Source organism: Bos javanicus, chromosome 2, assembly GCF_032452875.1.
Source record: "Bos javanicus breed banteng chromosome 2, ARS-OSU_banteng_1.0, whole genome shotgun sequence".
Classification (NCBI taxonomy): Eukaryota; Metazoa; Chordata; class Mammalia; order Artiodactyla; family Bovidae; genus Bos; species Bos javanicus.
This window is the reverse complement of record NC_083869.1, coordinates 84963991-84986386: the sequence shown is the minus strand read 5'-3', so window position 1 is coordinate 84986386 and position 22396 is coordinate 84963991. Positions and strand designations below refer to the sequence as shown.

The following is a 22396-nucleotide window of genomic DNA, read 5'->3' as shown; positions in this document are numbered from 1 at the left end:
TGTTGTTTTTCTGAAAGGAGGTGACACTGCTTCTTGGCCTTTCACCGTAAAGAATCTTTGACTTATGCTGTGTTGAGTACAGACAGCAGAAAGGACCACTCCTCCCAGACCTCTTCGACTTCTCAATGTCATAAAACCAGTGGGCTCCAAGGGAAACCACAGACAGAAATCCCTCAGAGCTGGATTATCTGACCCCTCCCGTGGACCACCTTCTGTTTCTTTTATGCTCTTAAGAATTGAGGTTTTTATTCTCAGGACTATGCATTGGACTTTTAACCTGTTTTCTACTTTTCCTGTTCTAGTGGATCACTGACTTCACCCTGTCTGCTTAATTTCAGCTCTCAGTTAAAGTGTATGCCTAATCTTCCCTCCTAGGAAAGAGGTTTGGGGATGAAAATGAGGTGCATCTGACTTTAAGAGCCAGTGTCTCTGCGCACACACTTGTGTACCTGTAAAACTCTGAATGGTCTCTTTGTCACATTCTTAGTTTCATTTCCTATTCCAGGACCTTAGGACCGAGCTTCAAACTAGAGTGATGTGAGCAAGTTAAAGAACATGAATCCCTTCTGCCTTCATGGTGGGGCAGAGCCTGGGGCAGCCAGAGTACCCCTGCCGTCAACTTAACGTGGTCAATGTCTGTTTCATGTACCCCGGTGTATCCTACAAATATGACCATTTTCTTAGTGCCATGAAGTCAGAGAGCTTAGAGACAATGCTGCTTTCAGGCCTATTCTTTGGATCTGTCCTTTCTGTCCTTCTTCCTCTTTCCTTCTCTTATGTTGCGTCAAGGTAACCCACTGCTGACCATTGTGAACAATTATCTCAGCCAATGTGCTGACTTGCTTGGTATTTCCCGAACACTATCCATGGCAAACCTGTGCTGTGTCTTGACTCAGTTTCCTAGCTTAATATCCCCTCTCTTAACCCCATCTTGATTCTCTTGTATTCTATCAGCTTAGCTCTTCATCTTTTTCTTTCTAATATAAAATGTTATAGACAGGAGCTCATCCAGTCTCTTTTTGTGTGTCATCTCATTGCTGGTTGATGAACAATCATACTCTTTGTTCTTTGCAGTTTTGTCTTTTGGCACTTCAGTGACCAACCTGGCTAAGCCCAGACAGCCATTTACTTTCCACCCGCCCACTCTTCTCCCTAGTTCTGCCTTGTAAATGCAAGTCATTAAATAAGTCATTATGAATCAGTTCAGTTCAGTCACTCAGTTGTGTCCTACTCTTTGTGACCCCATGGACTGCAGCACGCCAGGCTTCCCTGCCATCACCAACTCCTGGAGCTCACTCAAACTCACATCCATCGAGTTGGTGATACCATTGAAACATCTCATCCTTTGTCATCTGCTTTTCCTCCTGCTTTCAATCTTGTCCAGCATTAGGGATTTTTCCATGAATCAGTTCTTCGCATCAGTTGTCCAAAGTATTGGAGTTTCAGCTCCACCATCAGTCCTTCCAATGAATATTCACGACTGATTTCCTTTAGGATTGACTGATTGGATCTCCTTGCAGTCCAAGGGACTCTCAAGAGTCTTCTCCAACACCACAGTTCAAAAGCATCAATTCTTTGGTGCTCAGCTTTCTTTATAGTCCAACTCTCATATCCATACATGACTCGGAAAAACAATAGCTTTGACTAGATGGACCTTTGTTGGCAAAGTAATGTCTCTGCTTTTTAATATACTGTCTAGGTTGGTCATAACTTTCCTTCTAAGGAGTAAGTGTCTTTTAATTTCATGGCTGCAATCACCATCTGCAGTGATTTTGAAGCCCAGAAAAATAAAGTCTGACACTGTTTCCACTGTTTCCCCATCTATTTCCCATGAAGTGATGAGACCAGATGCCATGATCTTCGTTTTCTGAATGTTGAGTTTTAAGCCAGCTTTTTCACTCTCCTCTTTCACTTCCATCAAGAGGCTCTTTTGTTCTTCTTTGCTTTCTTCCATAAGGGTGGTATCATCTGTATATCTGAGGTTACTGATATTTCTCCTGGCAATCTTGATTCCAGCTTGTGCTTTATCCAGCCCGGCATTTCACATGATGTACTCTGCATATAAGTTAAGTAAGCAGGGTGACAATATACAGCCTTGATACTCCTTTCCTGATTTGGAACCAGTTTGTTGTTCCACGTCCAGTTCTAAGTGTTACTTCTTGACCTGCGTATAGATTTCTCAGGAGGCAGGTCAGGTGGTCTGGTATTCCCATCTCTTGAAGAATTTTCCACAGTTTGTTGTGATCCACACAGTCAAAGGCTTTGCCATAGTCAATAAAGCAGAGGTAGATATTTTTCTGGAACTCTCTTGCTTTTTTATGATCCAACGGATGTTGGCAATTTGATTTCTAGTTCCTCTGCTTTTTCTAAATCCGGCTTGAATATCTGGAAATTCAAGGTTCACGTACTGTTGACGCCTGGCTTTGAGGATTTGAGCATTCCTTTGCTAGCATGTGAGATGAGTGCAGTTGTGTAGTAGTTTGAACCTTCTTTGGCCTTGCATTTCTTTGGGATTGGAATGAAAACTGATCTTTCCAGTCCTGTGGCCACTGCTGAGTTTTCCAAATTTGCTGGCAGATTGAGTGTGACATGTTCACAGCATCATCTTTCAGGATTTGAAATAGCTCAACTGGAATTCCATCATCTCCACTAGCTTTGTTCATAGTGATGCTTCCTAAGGCCCGCTTGACTTCACATTCCTGGATGTCTAGGTGAGTGATCACACCATTGTGATTATCTGGGTCTTGAAGATCTTTTTTGTATAGTTCTTCTGTGCATTCTTGCCATCTCTTGTTAATATCTTCTGCTTTTGTTAGGTCCATACCATTTCTGTCCTTTATCGAGCCCATCTTTGCATGAAATGTTCCCTTGGTATCTCTAATTTTCTTGAAGAGATGTCTAGTCTTTCCCATTCTATTGCTTTCCTCTATTTCTTTGCATTGATCGCTGAGGAAGGCTTTCTTATCTCTCCTTGCTGTTCTTTGGAACTCCGCATTCAGATGTTTATATCTTTCCTTTTCTCCTTTGTCTTAGCTTCTTTTCTTTTCTCAGCTCTTTGTAAGGCCTCCTCAGACAGCCATTTTGCCTTTTTGCATTTTTTTTTTCCCTTGGGGATGGTCTTGATCACTGTCTCCTGTACAATGTCATGAACCTCTGTCCATAGTTCTTCAGGCACTGTGTTATCAGATCTAATCCCTTGAATCTGTTTGTCACGTCCACTGTCAAATTGTAAGGGATTTGATTTAGGTCATACCTGAATGGTCTAGTGGTTTTCCCTACTTTCTTCAATTTAAGTTTGAATTTGTCAATAAGGAGTTCATGATCTGAGCCACAGTCAGCTCCCAGTCTTGTTTTTTCTGACTGTATAGAGCTTCTCTATCTTTGCCTGCAAAGAATTTTGGTATTGACCATCTGGTAATGTCCATGTGCAGAGTCTTCTGTTGTGTTGTTGGAAGAGGGTGTTTGTTAAGACCAGTGCGTTCTCTTAGCAAAACTCTGTTAGCCTTTGTCCTGCTTCATTCTGTACTTCAAGGCCAGATTTGCCTGTTACTCCAGGTATCTCTTGATTTCCTACTTTTGCATTCCAGTACCCTGTAATGCACTGCTGACCCATAGCTCCACAGGAGACACTCAAACACTCAAAGACAGGTCTGGCTCAGTCTCTGTGGAGTCTCCTGGTGTGCACAAGATTTTAGTTTGAGTTCTCCGAGCATTTCTGTTGGGTATGGGGTTTGATTCTAAACACAGTTTCATTCCTCCTACCATTTTGCTTGGGCTTCTCCTGTGCCCTTGGATGTAGGGTATATTTTTTTTTTGGTGGGGTCCAACATTCTCCTATTGACGATTGTTCACCAGTGAGTTGTAATTTTGGAGTTCTCACAGGAGAAGATGAGCTCATGTCCTTCTACTCTGCCATCTTAAATAACCAACCGTCATTAACAATAGTGTTCATTAATATTTCCCTCTTTACTTTTTTCCATTTATTTTAGAACTCATACTACATATTTGAGCTAAGGAAAGACAAAGAAGTTAAATTATAAGCTTAAAAGTATTCATTTGGTTTTTCCAGATGAGAATTCTCCAGCCAACTTCTGGGATTCTAAAAACAGGGGTGTGACTGGAACACAAAAAGGACAAATTGTATGGAGAATTGAGCCTGGGCCCTATTTCATGGAGCGTAAGTACCTAAGTGTTAACGTAAGTTTGTATTTGAACATTTCAGAAATATGCAGAAATCTATGAAGTCTTTTATGAATTTTATTGTAAAAGTTTTTGATTCTTATTTATAAATATATGCCATGTCACCCCAAACTGTAAAATATATTCTTTTGAGAAATATTCATTAGAGAATGTAACTATGGTTTGAAAAAACTGTATGTATGTCTCTAGATGTGTGTGTGTATAACATATATCTGATGAATGTATGGTATATAAATTCTGTGATTATTTTGTTACACATTTTATATACCCTTGTTCTTCATTTATAATTAATACTATATTAATTTCAAAGGGCAGAAAGGATAATTCAAGATTTCAGTTAATTTAAGAATTTTATTTGCCTCTAGGATACTTCACTATTATTTTTCCCAACAGAAGAATAAGTTTTGCTTTTGGGTCTTGGTCTTTCCAAGTGTAGATGAGATAATCTGGGGCACATTACCATAGAAGTCATTTACTAGGCATCAGAGATTGGCTGCAAATATCCATTACCCAGTTGACTTGATGTTATATTTATTTATAAACACACATCCTATGTGCAGTACTTCTATATAGTTATATATATATGTATATGTATATACACACATAGCACATGTATACATATAAATGATTTACTGGTCTGTCCAGGTTAACTTCTACATTTACAGAGTTTATTTTTCTGCAGTAGAAAAAACTGAGTTCTTTAAAATGTTTCTGAGCTGTTTAACTCCATAGTAAGAATTAAGTTTTCTATATGGAATTTAATATAAGAAAGAGAGAATATACTGGTACCAGAGATACTGGTACTTAAGAATGATACCTCAGTTCAGTTAAGTCACTCAGTCACGTCTGACTCTTTGCAACCCCACGGACTGCAGCAGGCCAGGCTTCCCTGTCCATCACTAACTCCCAGAACTTACTCAAACTCATGTCCATTTAGTCAGTGATGCTATCCAACTATCCCATCCTCTGTTGTCCCCTTCTCCTCCTGCCTTCAATCTTTCCCAGCATCAGGGTCTTTTCCAGTGAGTCAGTTATTTGCATCAGGTGGCCAAAGTATTCGATTTTCAGCTTCAGCATCAGTTCTTCCAGTGAATATTCAGGACTGATTTCCTTTAGGATGGACTAGTTGGATCTCAGTTTGATTAAAAACGGAAACCTGCTGTAAGCATATCTGTTTTGAAGCATGTAAACTTCTGTAATATAAAAAGTCATTTAAAATATTAACAGCTATTATTTTTGAATTGCCTTTAAAGATATCAGATAATTTGTTTGACCATTTTACTGGTAGGTCAGCATTTCACAGCTTTCTCTAATCCCACTTGTGCCCTATAAGGAGTGTCTTTTTCTTCAGAGTTCAATTTCTGGTTTGTTTTTAAACCTTATGTGTAATGTGGTTGTTAAGAGAAAATGTTCATCATGTAACAGTAAGTGAGGGGTGCGGGAAGCAGATATATGAAGCATTAGTTCAGTTGCTCAGTCACGTCCAACTCTTTGGAACTCCATGGACTGAAGCACACCAGGCTTCCCTGTCCATCAACAACTCCCGGAGCCTACTCAAACTCATGTCCATTGCATCGGTGATGCTGTCCAACCATCTCATCCTCTCCTAGCTAATACAACATGTACGAAAAAGTCTCGGAGATTCACCAAAGTGTGAACAACAGTTGTATCTGGGAGGTGAGATTATGGGCGATTTGTTTTTATTGCCTTATTTTTCATCTTTACTTTCTGACACTAGTCCAGCTGCTGTCTCTAAGTAATGAGAAGCGTAAGTGATAAAAGAATCTGGTAAAAAATGGAATGGGAAGTAGCTGGGTTTACTTTCAATGTGATTCCTCCTTTGAAAAGATCCCTGGGCTTAAGAGGCTGATCTAGCTGAGAAATACTGCCAATTGAACTTCAGGGAAAACCTTCCTGTTGGCTCTAAAATGCTGATGACTTCTGGGAATGATTGCCTTTTGATGGAGTGTGCAGATTCCCATTATGAGACTCATGTGAACACCTGGGAAGAGGTCAGTGCCACATGCTGCTGTAATTTGGAACATTAAAAAAAAACCCATTTACAGAATATCCCACTTGCCATGATTGATTTTCTTTCTCCATGAAGTGTGAATTAGAGATTTGTAATGTCCTGGCTGATTAGGATATAGTGAGCATCTCTGTCTTGACAAATGTCTTTCTTTACATCTCACTGTTAATGTTTAGCAGAAGTGGGCTTGACATTGAAGTTAGGAATTGGGAATGCTTTTGGTTTTCTCTTCTACTTTAGCATTTCCACCTTAATTCTTCACACAGTGAGGGTATTATGCAGCATGATTGTGAAACTGGAAATATTCATTAATACCTTTTTAAGGACTGAGTAAAGCTATATAAGTTAAAGTGAAAGTGAATAGAAAGTACAGAACAATTTGGCTTTAGAATAAGCTTATCTTCATTCATCAGAATGGGGTCTCCCCCAGGACACATTTCTATCCCTTTGAAATCCATTCAGTGTAAAAATCTCAGGTGTTATTTATATCAGTGCTTAGAAGTGTAGTCCGTGTCTTTTAGACATCATTTTTTTTTAATTCCATGTCTAGCTTGAGCAGATCCAGGGGGACTTCCCAGCATAATGAAGTTATGTATGAATCTCTGGAGATAATAGTGTGAAACGTAAAAAAAAAAAAAAATTGGGATTGGGGAATGGGTTAACCATATCTATGTTTTCAACCTCTGATCTTGAAAACTTATGACGTTAAAAACTTTTGCTCTCATCTTCAGAAAGAACATTTATCTTTAGCTAATCAGAAGTCCAAGTAAAGTAAAATTCTCTGAAAATTGACTTAAGTTTGTGGGCAAACCTGGGTTTGAGCACTATTTAGGCTGTTTCTGAAAGTAAAGATGGCTTTTGTTTATCTGGACAAACCTCCAGAGGAGGCAGATGACCCAGACTTACAGGGCCCACTGGGATGAATTTGAAGGACAAAGACAGGTTTAATTTTAGGTAAATGACCTTCCTAGACATTGGAGAGGACGAGCCGCTTCATGTGCACTCACTTGTCACAAGACTGTCAGAATTCCTCAAATGAGGTCATGCTCATGGAAAATGAATGGATCACCTGTGCAATGTATATTCTTGAGTTTTGACATCTAAGAGGTTTCAAAAATTGTTTTGGCATGTTAGAACATCTATTTTATTCTATGTAGTCTCTCATAGACTTTGGTCATTCATTCATTCAGACCTGCTTTTTGTCCTTCCTTCATCCCTTCCATTTATTTGTTCATTATGTCCCCAGCCATCATGAAGTATTTGGTTAAGTCCAACTTTTTGCCAGGCATCATTCAAGAACTCACTAAGTCCTGGATCAGTATGAGCTTAGAAATAGTCAACTACATTGCTCTGTACTGAACTGAACTGCTTTGTGATCATTAATGATGATAACAGAACATTGCTATTTGTAAAAGTTATCTAGTATTTTCACATATCGTATCTGTCTCAGCCCTGGGAAGTAGATAGGATTAGGAAGCTGTGCAGTATGGATGCATGTGGCTTGTGTAAGTGACACCCTCACCTCTGATTGGCATTCAAGTTTGAAACAGAACCTTTGTGGGTGGCTTTTTAATGGGTGGGGGTAAAGGGGAGAGCCTCAGCTTTTTATTTGTATTGTCGGAGCCCCTGCTATAACTTTCTCCTTTGTTAAGCCCTTTTCAACTGACGTCAGGAGGGCCTTTTTGCCCCTTAGAGAGATTTGGCTCTTTTCATGCTCTACGAGCATACTTATGTTTTAGTTCCAGTGACTTCTCTCATCCTGTTAGGATGTGCCACATTTCACTGATGCAGTCTGTCTTTGATATTCAAGATTGTTTTTTTGAGCTTAAGCACGGGAAGCCCTGGTTCTTTCAGGCTGCATGCTGTTGCTTAGTCACCAAGTCTGGTCTGACTCTTTTGTGACCCCATGGACTGTAACCTGCCAGGCTCCTCTATCCATAGGATTTCTCAGGCAGGAGTACTGGAGTGGGTTGTCATTTCCTTTTCCAGCGCATCTTCTACACCTAGTACTCTTTACCGTTGAGCCACGAGGAAAGCCTTCTGGCTGCATTTGCTCTCATTAAAGAGATGATGATGCGGTAACATATAACCAAGGGAGCACGTCACTAGAACTATGGGTGAATTTTGTCAAAAGCATGAGAATTGGAATGTGTTTACTCTTTTTCAACTTGTGGCCTCTGAATAAAAGAGCCTATCAATAGGAATCATAATATTAAGAATTTATTAAAAGCACAAAGGCAGTGGTTAAAATCTTGTTTTCTGAATTATTGCAATTAGCTTGATTTTTTTTTAATGTTTTTTTAAAATTTTATTTTATTTTTAAACTTTACATAATTGTATTAGTTTTGCCAAATATCAAAATGAATCCACCACAGGTATACATGTGTTCCCCATCCTAGACCCTCCTCCCTCCTCCCTCCCCATACCATCCCGCTGGGTCGTCCCAGTGCACTAGCCCCAAGCATCCAGTATCGTGCATCGCACCTGGACTGGCAACTCGTTTCTTACATGATATTTTACATGTTTCAATGTCATTCTCCCAAATCTTCCCACCCTCTCCCTCTCCCACAGAGTCCATAAGACCGTTCTATACATCAGTGTCTCTTTTGCTGTCTCGTACACCGGGTTATTGTTACCATCTTTCTAAATTCCATATATATGCGTTAGTATACTGTATTTATGTTTTTCCTTCTGGCTTACTTCACTCTGTATAATAGGCTCCAGTTTCATCCACCTCATTAGAACTGATTCAAATGTATTCTTTTTAATGGCTGAGTAATACTCCATTGTGTATATGTACCACAGCTTTCTTATCCATTCATCTGCTGATGGACAACTAGGTTGCTTCCATGTCCTGGCTATTATAAACAGTGCTGCGATGAACATTGGGGTACACGTGTCTCTTTCCCTTCTGGTTTCCTCAGTGTGTATGCCCAGCAGTGGGATTGCTGGATCATAAGGCAGTTCTATTTCCAGTTTTTTAAGGAATCTCCACACTGTTCTCCATAGTGGCTGTACTAGTTTGCATTCCCACCAACAGTGTAAGAGGGTTCCCTTTTCTCCACACCCTCTCCAGCATTTATTATTTGTAGACTTTTGGATCGCAGCCATTCTGACTGGTGTGAAATGGTATCCCGGACGAGCCCCCAAGATGAAAGGTTGTTGTTTGGACCTCCATGTGGGCAGTTTGAATCCCAGTTTGGAGTCCCAGGTACGGGGGCAAAGTAAGAGGACAGGAGGGAGCTGAAGATTTCACGCCCAAATCTATACCCTTAGGACATAAGTCTGGCATATTTCGCAGAGAGAAAAAGGGCAACACATATGCTACTTCTACCCATTTTCCTTGTTCCTTACAGAACCGGTCTAATTGTGGAACAGTATTATACTTAAGAGACCCTCCAACTGGCCACCGTTCACCGTCCTCCAACGGATACTGTGGCCATGCAGTATCACATAGGAAGACCAGGTGTGTCTTCTTTAAGCCCTGGGGATCAAATCTATCCCAGTTTTTTAGGATACAGTTCAAAGGAGTGAGGCTGGAATTGTTAGCTCCCATCTGTAAGAGAGAAAAAAGCGACCAGCGCCATTTTTTCTACCGGAGGCGTCCCTCCCTGCTCTAGATAGGGGTGTAGACAGACGTTACACCAAAAGCTTTTCCTTCCTGGTCGGACTTAGTCTGTCCCTTACCGACGCAGGTGCCGTACTCGTCCCTCCCGGTTCTACCACCGAGATGGGGTGGGGATGTACCAGGGGTAGACTTGATAGCATCCCTACTTGACGTCCAGCTCTTCACCCTCAACCTTGCTTGCCTCTGATGTCACCCGGGGTGAATCAGAGTAACCTTCCGGAATGCCTCCCAAGCTAAGACTACTAGGGGAAACATTTGTCACCTGAGTGCCTGTGCACGACCCTGAGTATTTCCTGACCACAATAAGACCGACGCGAACATAAAACTGAGATATTCTTTTCAAGCATCACCACACCAGTATAACAGCCTCTTCTGATCCACTAAAAGCTGGCATTACCAAAGAAAAAAAACCCATCGCAGTCCCAATCTGAGTAACCTTTAACCTCAGAGATGTTCTGGGAGCTAGAGCTCCATCTAGCTTCTGAACTTTCGATTCCTAGCGAGGCTAGACACTTTCTTGACTACGAATCCAAGTTTGGGACCTAAGCCACAGTATACAATAACAGTATAGATCACAAGTCCCTTGAAAGTCTATGATCCGATAGATTAGGTTAGTACTTCTAATTCCCAAGGAGTTATGAAATGGTCAAAGAGACCGAAAAGTTTGACCGAGAAAGTAGAGTTCGGTCTACACGCTTTGCCCATTTCTGGTCGGTTCCCGAAGGAGACATTGGGTGCCTCTTGGCATTGGCAGGTCGGTATAACGCCCCGACAGGTTTCTGCCATCAGCCCTATGAGATCACCGTGGAACCGCAGAGCAGAGCTCCTTACTTGTTTCACGCAGGGCATGCCATTCATTCACACAAGCACACGGTAGAGTTAGTAAAGCATAGCAGAAAACGTGTTCGCTAAGAGAACAAAGAACTAAAGCTCCAAGCATCCTTACCTTGTCCTGAAGGATCCCGGACAAGCCCCCAAGATGAAAGGTTGTTGTTGAATTACGCGAATACACCAGGATTCTTGGCCCCCGGAGGAAATCCGGGGCCAGAGACGAGGATTGATCGCTCAGAGCTTTTGTGTAGTAAAGTTTTATTAAAGTATAAAGGAGATAGAGAAAGCTTCTGACATAGGCATCAGAAGGGGGCAGAAAGAGTACCCGTTTGCTAGTGTTAATAATGAGGTTATATAATCCAAAGAATGTCTGGAGGTTGTAAAGACCTCCTCCGACCTACTCCCATAATTTACATTTTAAGATAACACTGTCCTCAGGCAAGATACATCCTTGTAAAGACCAGGTATACTCCCATAATTAACATTTTAAAATAACAGAAGGTTGAATCCAAAGACTGTCCTTAGGCAGGATACATTATTGGTATATAATCCTAAGGAATGTGGAGAAAGAAAAAAAGTTTGTCCTTTTCTCCTCCTTAAGAATTCCAGACCCCTCTCTCCTTGGGGACCCCTAGACTCCCTATCAACCTGCCTAGGAAATGACTCTCTCATTTTAAAAATTATTCCATTTTAATGAGATAGAAATGGCTAAACGAAGGACATTTCCACCCGTCTTTATGGTTCAAAATAGTCAACTTCTAAAACTTGAGGGAAATCCAGGTTTTCTAAAAAGGAGCAAGCTATTAATTACTTCCTAAGGGAATATTGAAGGTATTTAATGTGGTAGATGATGTTTCAAAGATCCTAGTCTTTGAAACAAAATCATTTCTTGCAGAAAGTGGCTTGTAGAACCTTTTTTTTCAAAGGCTTGAAATGGAATCTTACACTAATGCCTAGGGTTAATGTAGCTGGTTGAGATTTCTTTTAAAAATCAGTTTTGAACAGATAACAGATGAAAAGAATATAATGTTAAAAAGACACAAAAAATGAAAGTAATCTCTCCCAACTTCATGCCCCAGTCACCAATTTCCCCTTTCCAAAGACAACCACTTTTACCAGTTTTATCTGATCTTTATAAAAATACTTCATTTATATATAAACTCAGAAGTATATTCTTTCTTTAAACAAGTGGTAGAATGATTGCTTTAAAATGCAATGTCATCATGGCACGATTACAGAAACTCCTTTACTTGGGAACAGGTTTAAGTTCTTTCCGCTTTCCCAACCACTCCCAAAAAGTACATAGTATCGTCTTGGGACAGTGATCACCCTTCCATCTGTGGTGGACATGGAGTTGAGATGTCCTTGCTCTGGGGGACATCTTCATTTGTATTTATGGAAGCTGGTAAATTAAAATTTTGATAATAAGAGGGCTTCTTTGTCTTATCAGCACTTGCTGCTGCTAAGTAAGTCGCTTCAGTTGTGTCCAACTCTGTGCGACCCCATAGACGGCAGCCCACCAGGCTCTGCTGTCCAGGCAAGAACACTGGAGTGGGTTGCCATTTCCTCCTCCAATGCATGAAAGTGAAGTCGCTCAGTCGCTTAGCTTAGCAACCCGTGGACTGCAGCCCACCAGGCTCCTCCATCCATGGGATTTTCCAGGCAAGAGTACTGGAGTGGGGTGCCGTTGCCTTCTCTGCTTAGAGGCTGCTAAACCTTATTTTCATAACTTTATAAATAAACATGTCCAGAAGATTTTTAAAAGGGGCCAAAAAATGTTTCCATGATCCATGACTGGCTTCAGCTGTTCAGAGGGGACCTGAGAGAGAGGAAGATGCCAGTTTCCTCTGAGGTGAGATCTGCTCCACCTGACTGTAGTTCCTTTTAGGTTAAAGTGGGAGGCCTCACTCTTCTCCTGGCTTACTGTCTCTGAGGCAACATGTTTAATGACGTGATTTTTTGGAAGAAAATATTTTTGCCTTTTATAATCCAAAGGAACCACATAAAATATGTGTAGAAAGATATGTATATATTTCCCTCTCCAAGGTTTGAGGCAATTAGGGGTGATGTTGGGTTTCCCAAATGGTGGCACTAGTGGTAAAGAATCCACATGCAGTGCAGGAGACACAAGAGATGAGGGTTCGATCCTCAGGTCAGGAAGATCCCCTAGAGGAAGACATGGTAACCCACTCCAGTATTCTTGCCTGGAGAATCCCATGTAAGAGGAGCCTGGCAGGCTACAGTCCATGGGGTCGCACAGAGTCACACGAATGAGGTAACTTAGCATGCAGGGGTGATGTAGCTGCCACATCAGGCTGTGGAGAAACCCTTCTCAGGTAGAATGCTCCTTAGTTCATATCCTCCAGCTTTACTGCCTGTGAGCTGGGCTGGCCCTGTGACCAGTGGCTCCTGTCTTATCTGATGCTCTGTCATCATGCCTGGATTTGCTTTCACCTGTTCTTGCATCTGTTTCTCAGGAATAGCTTTCTGTTTCCTCTTGCAGTTGGAGGTTAAAATAGTAGCTAAATAGAAACATGAACACCAGCTTCTCTCATCCACCTTCTTGAGTGTTCTCCCCAGATACTTCTTCTCATAACTAAAATGTTCAGAGACATTTATCAAAATGCTGCTCTCACTTCCTCAAGAGGGGATATTGTTTGGTTGCATCATTTTTTGTAATCTTGAATGACCTCCTCAAACACTACATAATATGTGAAGGTGAAACCTCCCACTCAGCATGAAACGTTCCTGTATTTTAGAGGCAGAAGGCTTCACTGCTGTCCTGCTGAAGGAGGTGGCTAGTTTCAGTCCAGGTGAAAACAGCTAGTTCTGTCTGGTACTGGGTTTTTCTCCCTGGCAATTAGCTTATGCATTTGGTTTTGTAACAAGTGATCTGTGTAAATCCCCATGTCTTTACACCGAATCTTAAAGCATTATAAAGCTATCAGTTCTGTGGTTTTTGGTGACCATCTCCACAAAATCTGCAGTGCACAGTTCAGAATGAGTTTATCTTATACTTTCAGGGATTATAATTCATCTCGGGGGTTGGAGATTGTTGTTTTACCAAGGAATAAAATAGCACTTAAAACGAGTCAGCTGGCAAAGCTGGTCTGGTTATCAGATAAAAATAAGCAGCTACTTTTTTTGTCTGTTAGTTTCCTAGTCTCTTACCTCAGTTCAGTTCGATTACTCAGTCGTGTCTGACTCTTTGCAGCCCCATGGACTGCAGCACACCAGACCTCCCTGTCTATCACCAACTCCCAGAGCCTACTCAAACTCATGTCCATTGAGTCAGTGATGCCATCCAACCATCTCATCCTCTGTCGTTCCCTTCTCTTGCCACCTTCAGTCTTTCCCAGCATCAGGGTCTTTTCCAATGAGTCAGTTCTTCACATCAGGTGGCCAAAGTATTGGAGTTGCAGCTTCAGCATCAATCCTTCCAATGAGTATTCAGGACTGATTTCCTTTAGGATGGACTGGTTGGATCTCCTTGCAGTCCAAGGGACTCTCAAGAGTCTTCTCCAGCACCACAGTTCAAAAGCATCAATTCTTCAGCGCTTAGCTTTCTTTATGGTCCAACTCTCACATTCATACATGACTACTGGAAAAGCCATAGCTTTGACTAGATGGATCTTTGTTGGCAAAGTAATGTCTCTGCTTTTTAATATGCTGTCTAGGTTGGTCATAGCTTTTCTTCCAAGGAGCAAGCATCTTTTAATTTCATGTCTGCAGTCACCATCTGCTGTGATTTTGGAGCCTGCCCAAATGAGATCTGTCCTGTTTCCATTGTTTCCCCATCTATTTGCTATGAAGTGATGGGACCAGATGCCATGATCTTCATTTTCTGAATGTTGAGTTTTAAGCCAACATTTTCACTGTCCTCTTTCACTTTCATCAAGAGGCTCTTTAGTTCTTCTTCGCTTTCTGCCATAAGGGTGGTGTTATCTGCATATCTGAGGTTATTGATATTTCTCCCGGCAATCTTGATTCCAGCTTGTGCTTCTTCCAGCACAGCATTTCTCATGATGTACTCTGCATATAAGTTAAATGACCAGGGTGACAATATACAGCCTTGACATCCTCCTTTCCCGATTTGGAACTAGTCTCTTGTTCCATGTCTGGTTCTAACTGTTGCTTCTTGACCTGCATACAGATTTCTCAGGAGGAAGGTCTGGTATTCCCATCTCTTGAAGAATTTTCCACAGTTTGTTGTGATCCACACAGTCAAAGGCTTTGGCATAGTCAATAAAGCAGAAATAGATGTTTTTCTGGAGCTCTGTTACCTAGCTGACTGTTAAAACTTTACAAAAGAGGAGGTGGTGTCCTAACTTGAGAAGCAGGGGGAAGATAATCTTGTAAAAATGCACTTCTCTTTATTGAAAAACAAACTGCTCACTCACTGGCTAACGATTGGATCTGTGAGGCACTGCTGCAGGCAGATTCACATGAGTAGAACATGATACTAATGAGCTCATGTCCACAGAATTCTCACCTTTTGCAGAGCTTGTTTCACTTTGACAGGCTTTGTGTGTATGACTTAGCTTTGTTCTTTCAGAATACATGCTATCATTTTTGGAGAAAATAAGTGGGAGAGTGATTTGCTGAACTGTGGTGTTGGAGAAGACTCTTGAGAGTCCCTTGGACTGCAAGGAGATCCAACCAGTCCATCCTAAAGGAAATCAGTCCTGAATATTCATTGCAAGGACTGATGCTGAAACTGAAGCTCCTATATTTTGGCCACCTGATGTGAACAGCTGACTTCTTAGAAAAGACCCTGATGCTTGGAAAGATTGAGAGCAGGAGGAGAAGGGGACAACAGAGAATGAGATAGTTGGATGGCATCACTGACTCTATGGTTGTGAGTTTGAGCAAGCTCCGGGAGTTGGCGATGTAAGGGAAGCCTGGCGTGCTGCAGTCCATGGGGTTGCAAAGATTTGGACACGACTGAGTGACTGAATTGAACTGAACACAATTATTACTGTTTCTGAGATCATCAAAACCCAGTGTTAGTGCTCAGTCAAGTCATTTAGGGTTCCCAGGGAATTCCTGCCAAGGTCATCTTGCTGGCCCTCCAGCCAGCATGCTCATCCCTGGTCCCCTGCGCTTGCTGCTCCTCACTCCTCTCTCTCTCTCCCCTTGTTTCTCTCAGCTGAAGGTTTGATTTTGTTTGTTCTGTGAGGCCTTTCTGACTCCACCATGCCCTCACGAATCTTCTCCACAATCTCCACCCTTGTACCCTGGTACTCCGCCTTTTCATTGCTTGTCTTCTGGACTTTGTCACCTTAGCAGCTGCACCATGAAACACCTGCTAGACCAGACTCCTCTCTCCGATTCCTTCGCACAGAGTGCTGGGCACGGCTGAAAGCTTTCGCGTGATAATGCCAGCTGCATTCTCAATTACTGCATTGTGATTAATGTACATGAAAGATTCTATATTTTACCCCATAATAAACCTTTTTTTTTTTTTTGAGATTTAGTGTTTTTTAACTGATGGGAAAGAATAGTATTAGATTTTTATATATAATATTCCTGTATAGACCTAAAATAGGATTTTTCTTTAATTGTTGTATCTTTTTCTCAAAATAAGCAAACCAAATACTCTGTATGAGGACATTTGTTGCAGTTAGTAAAGTCAGTGCAATATTAACTTCCTTGGGAAATCACATTGAGTGGCCCCTTTAAATAATCCAGGGGACTCAGCTGAGAGAGGAATCCCACTCTCATAGGCTAGGACTCTCCTCTGGGCTCTGCCCTTCAGCACTGTTGCCTCTATTAAATGAAACCTTGGGAAAAAGACATCTCACAGTTAAACTTCAGTGTCTCACACTCTCTGTATGCAGAAAATTTCACTCGGTTCTACTCTTTGACATACATTGGCTTCATGGTAATTGTACTTTGTTTCCAAAAACAACAATTGGCATTTGTAGTCTTGTTATCAAGTTCAAATTATATAATATATGAATACCTATATATACATGCACACATATATGTATATATCTGTAGTTATATCTAATATATATACACATACACATACATACCTGTGGAGATATAGATGAATATTCACTGGTGGTTCCTCAGTCTGATCCTTGTCTAGTGACTTCATTGAACTCACTTGGGGAAAAGATTTTTTTTTTGGTTGGCTGGTGGAAGTGGTGAAATTTCAGTTGAGCTATTTCAAATCGTAAAAGATGATGATGCTGCACTCAATATGCCAGCAAATTTGGAAAACTCAGCAGTGGCCACAGGACTGGAAAAGATCAGTTTTCATTCCAATCCCAAAGAAACGCAATGCCAAAGAATGTTCAAACTACCAAACAATTGCACTCATCTCACACACTAGCAAAATAATGCTCAAAATTCACCAAGCAAGGCTTCAGCAATACATGAACCAAGAACTTCCAGATGTTCAACCTGGTTTTAGAAAAGGCAGAGGAACCAGATATCAAATTGCCAACATCCGTTGGATCATAGAAAAAGCAAGAGAGTTCCAGAAAAACATCTACTTCTGCCTCACTGACTATGCCAAGCCGTTGACTGTGTGGATCATAGCAAACTGTGGAAAATTCTTCAAGAAATGGGAATACAAGACCTTCCTCCTGAGAAATCTGTATGCAGGTTACAAAGCAACAATTAGAACCAGACATGGGACAACGACTGATTCCAAATTGTGAAAGGAGTGCATCAAGGCTGTATATTGTTACTCTGCTTAGTTAATTATATGCAGAGTACATCATGAGAAATGCCGGGCTGGATGAAGCACAAGCTGGAATCAAGATTGCTGGGAGAAGTATCAGTAACTTCAGATATGCAGATGACACCACCCTTAAGGCAGAAAGTGAAGAGGAACTAAAAAGCCTCTTGATGAAAGTGAAAGAGGAGAGTGAAAAAGTTGGCTTAAAGCTCAACATTAAGAAAACGAAGATCATGGCATCTGGTCCCATCACTTCATGGCAAATAGATTGTGAAACAATGGAAACAGTCAGAGGCCTCATTATAGGGGGCTCCAAACTCACTGTAGATTGTGACTGCAGACATGAAATTAAAAGATGCTTGCTCCTTGGAAGAAAAGTCATGACCAACCTAGACAGCATATTACAAAGCAGAGACATTACTTTGCCAACAAAGATTCATCTAGTGAAAGCTAAGGTTTTTCCAGTAGTCATATATGGATGTGAAAGTTGGACCATAAAGAAAGCTGAGTGCCAAAGAATTGATGCTTTTTAACTGTGATGTTGGAGAAGACTCTTGAGAGTCCCTTGGACTACAAGGAGATCTAACCAGTCCATCCTAAAGAAAATCAGTCGTGAATATTCATTGGAAGGACTGATGCTGAAGCTGAAACTCGAATACTTTGGCCACCTGATGCGAAGAACTGACTCATTGGAAAAGACCCTGATGCTGGGAAAGATTGAAGGCAGGAGGAGAAGGAGATGACAGAGAGATGGTTGGATGGCATCACTGACTCAATGGATGTGATTTTGAGTAAGCTCTGAGAGTTGGTGATGGATAGGGAAGCCTGGCGTGCTGCAGTCCATGGTGGCGCAAAGAGTCGGACATGACTGAGTGGCTGAACTAAAATGTGCCAGGTCTTAGTTGTGGCATGTGGGATCTTGTTCCCTGACCAGGGATAGAACCCAGTCCCCCTGCATTGGGAGTACGCAATCTTAATTACTGGACCACCAGGGAAGTCCCAGAAAATTGAAATAATATAGTTTTCCGGGTTTTCTCACTGCAGAGTCACCTACAGGTTTCCTTCATACTTCTTAGTCTGCTTCTTTCTGTTTCCAATAACAGCTGCTGTCTGTCTTTATTGTAAAGGATAGGAGTGAAGGCTTTGGAATGGAATAGATGAGGTTTGAATCCTGACTCTGTCATTTTCTCTTTGACCATTAGCAAACCTCAACACTGTTTTAAAAAATTATGTTATTTTTAATTGAATGATAATTGCTTTGCAGTATTATGTTGATTTCTGCCAAACATCAACATGAGTAAGCCATAGGTATACCCATGCCCCCTCCCTCCTGAACCTCCCTACCACCTTCCCCTCATCCCACACCTCTAGGCTGTTGCAGAGCCCTAGTTTGAGTTACCTGATCTGTACTATGGGGACAGGAATTTCTGCCTCCTGATGTGAGGGGTAAATAATAATGGGTGCAGAGATCCAACCTACATTTTGTCCATCAGGAGCTCCTCTGTTTTTATCTCTACGCTGTATTTGGGATATTGTTTTTATGCACTGTTTTTCTGATATGTTTGGGCTGTTCTTAGAAATTTTCAGAGAAGCCTATAAAATTAAACAAGACTTGGTATAATCTATTGCCTCTGACTGGAAAAGGAGGGGTCATTCAGAGTCCTGAGTGTGATTTGCCTAGAAGCAGCCTGTTGAATTTCCTCAGGTGAGGCCCAAAGGACTTGTTTCTGCATTTAAATTATTGTTCTTCTCCAATCAACTTGCAGCCGAGATAAAAATCTGTTTCAAATACTACCACGGCATCAGTGGAGCCCTGCGAGCCACGACCCCTTGCATCACGGTGAAGAACCCAGCTGTGATGGTGAGTGCCCCTCCATGCCCACTTCCTCAAGCCACAGTTCCAGAGGCCTCGGTTTCTATTTTTGCCTCTGCAGCTCTGGCAAGGTTATGGGAAACAATGAAAAAGGAAACACATAACAGCGTGGGCGCCGTTTTGGGAAAGGAAATAACTTACAGGACGGCTTAACTAACTCCATAATACAAATCAGTGGGAAAATATGGCTTGATTAATAATTCTGTATATAGTCAACTCTCTAGGGAACCTTCTCATGAAGGAAATTAGTGAGTGGCCATCATGGAAAGTTTTTTAAACTTTGTTGGGGTGGCTGGTTGGTAGGAAATGGTGGCATTGCATCTTATGTGAATTTAGTTTCCATGAACTCAGTGGGTAAAAGAGAGGGGAAAAAAAAGCAATTTAAATAGTGAGTGAGTCTACCTGCCAGTCAGCTTAGCAAGCTTCACCACAAAGAGGGTGTGAGATGGGGATTGTGAATGTGCTATTCCTTTGGAAGGTCTTAGTGCCAAGTCCCTCTTGATGCTGAGTTGAGCTCTAGTGCCTACAGGTACCACACGTATTTTCAGTATGGCTACTCAACAGAAGCCAACCTCTTTACCAGTCCTCAATTAAGGAAGCAGATATCTAGTTTAGCTTTGGAGGAAACTGATTGTGTTGGACTTATGAAGGAGAGTATATCCATTTCCAATATGGTACTTTCTTAAGAATTACTTTTCACAATTTTGTGATTTTTCACTTCACCAACTAACTTTAGAATCTAACAGTTTCACAAAATGCATTCCATTGTACATGGATGGTTGGATTGAGATAGCTGTTCCAGGTGGCACTAGTGGTAAGGAACCCGCCTGGCATTATAGGAGACATAAGAGACATGGATTTGATCCCTGGGTTGGGAAGATCACCTGGGGGAGGAAATGACGACCCATTCCATTATTCTTGCCTAGAGAATCCCACGGACAGAGGAGCTTGGCGGGCTACATACAGTCCATAGGGTCACAAAGAATTGGACATGACTGAAGCGACTGAGCACACGTGGACTTAGATAGTTTGGGGAGATTCTTAGAGTCCAAGATATGTAAATCATTGCAGTTCTTATAAGTCATTAATAAAAATCAGTTCATGAAAATTCAGAAGAAAAATATCAATTCCCATAGTGTAAAATCTTCATAATATTATATATGTGTGTGTACACATTTACAGATGTATGTGTTTTTGGAAATAGGTAAGTGGACAGGTTCACTCCCTCAAATTCAGAAGGTAATTTCTGCAGATGGCATTTTGAAATTGTCTGACCCACCAAAGCCATATCAAGCAATCTTTCCCTTTCATTAATTCATTCAAACAGGCATTCACTGGGTGGCTCCAAGTATCAGGCTTATACTCACCATTAGGAATGAAACGATAAGCAAAAACACAGCTCTCTTGTTTGGTAGGGCTCGAGACACACATCAGTTAAATTGTATTTATTTGAGTGATAATTACTACAAGTGACAGTAAAATGAGGCTATGAGAGCATATACTAGCAAGATTCATCCTGATCAGGAAGATCTTGGAAGGCTTCCCTGAAGAAGGCATGTTTACAGGACAATCTGAAGGATGAATAGAAGTTACTTAGGTGAAGAGGGGGAGGGAAGAACATTTGAGATAGAGGGAACAATATGTGTAAAAATTTCAGTATCTAAGTACTCTGCTCACATTTGAATTATTATTGAGTTTCTATTGAAGTGAACAAAGTATAGAACATTAAAAATAACCCACATTTACTAGATAAGACTTTGAAGGTTCACAGAGAGAATAACAATTGTTGACTAGAAAATCTGTAGTCATGTCACATAGTAATAAGCACTGGCACATGCTATAATTAATATTCTAAAAAAAATACACAACTGGAAAAGTGGGGCTGTTTATAATAAAACTTTTGAAAGCTTAACTGTGTGTGAAATTAAATAATAGCTTCCAAACATGACTTTCTGGATTCAGATTTTCTTAGACTTGAGCAATTTCCATGATCAGATATCACTGATGGCAGGGGGAGCTTACAGCCTGGTGAGCATTGATCTCATTTCATTGATTTTGCATTGAGATTATTCTGTCAAAGCCTGTGGACAGTTGGAGATAATTAATTTGGTTCAGACGGATTTTAGACCAGCTTAAAAGCTTCACAGATACAACACTCACAATCATAATAGAACATTTTGGTTCAAAGACTGACTAATGGAATTGATGGTCAATAGATTTCTGACCCGCTTGAGATGTTGGGTCTGTATCCATTATTGAGAGGCTGTGCCAATGGGCATTTCATTGTGGGCTGAGCACTGGGTTTCTAGGACAGCATGATGGTCACCTAGGTATATGACCTGTGTGTAGGTATTGTGATTGACCGACAACATTGATATTCACAAACCCCTTTCAGTATGATTATTCCACAATTAGATGCAAAGAATAGTTGGGCAGTAGAAACCACATTTTAATTCTTGGTGGTGCTAAAACTGGGGGGTTGATTGGCTCTCAGCAAGCATCTGTGGTTTATTATATTGTGTTATACCCATCTGACTCATCATTCCCAGGTTAAATAGACCAACCTAGATAGCATATTGAAAAGCAGAGACATTCCTTTGCCAACAAAGGTCCGTCTAGTCAAGTCAAATAGAGCAAAGACAGCACCAAACTGGCCAGACAACATCACTGTCTGCTTTTTCCTGCCTTCACCGTCCCCACACTGCTGGACTACAAAGTGGTGAATAACAAGGTAGTACGGACTACGACTGAGACAGAACAGCAACACGTGTCCCTCCTGTGCCAGGCATCTCACAAATCACGGCCTTCCCTCAAGTGGACCACACTGCCCAGGGAGATGTGCCCCCTCTGAAAACATGATGTCTTTTCATGCCAAGTGAGATCAATGGGACTCTGAAAAGATTCATAGTCTCATCATTCAAAGCCTACTCAAAATGTTGTAAGATGTTATTGAAACTAAGGAATATGCCCTCAAATTCTCCTTTTAAATATGTTCCCTGTCTGGTAAAAGGCTAATATGAAATAATTCTCACATAATTCATAGGCAAACAGTGTCATTTATCAGGACTCTGGTGAATGCTCATATGAGCTAATACTCAGAGAATTCAACTTTATCATTCATGACAATAAAGCCAGGAAAGACCA

The 22396-nt window shown here is 41.1% G+C and overlaps 1 protein-coding gene across 2 annotated transcripts in view; it reads left to right on the top strand.

Moving 5' to 3' along the window:
• Nucleotides 1-22396, top strand: part of HECW2 (HECT, C2 and WW domain containing E3 ubiquitin protein ligase 2) — a 445768-nt gene that overhangs the window by 271679 nt on the left and 151693 nt on the right. For both annotated transcript variants that reach the window (XM_061440781.1, XM_061440789.1), the window contains 2 exons: nt 4070-4177; nt 19146-19240. In XM_061440781.1, coding sequence (XP_061296765.1) covers nt 4070-4177; nt 19146-19240 — 203 coding nt within the window. The remainder of the gene's footprint in view (nt 1-4069; nt 4178-19145; nt 19241-22396) is intronic.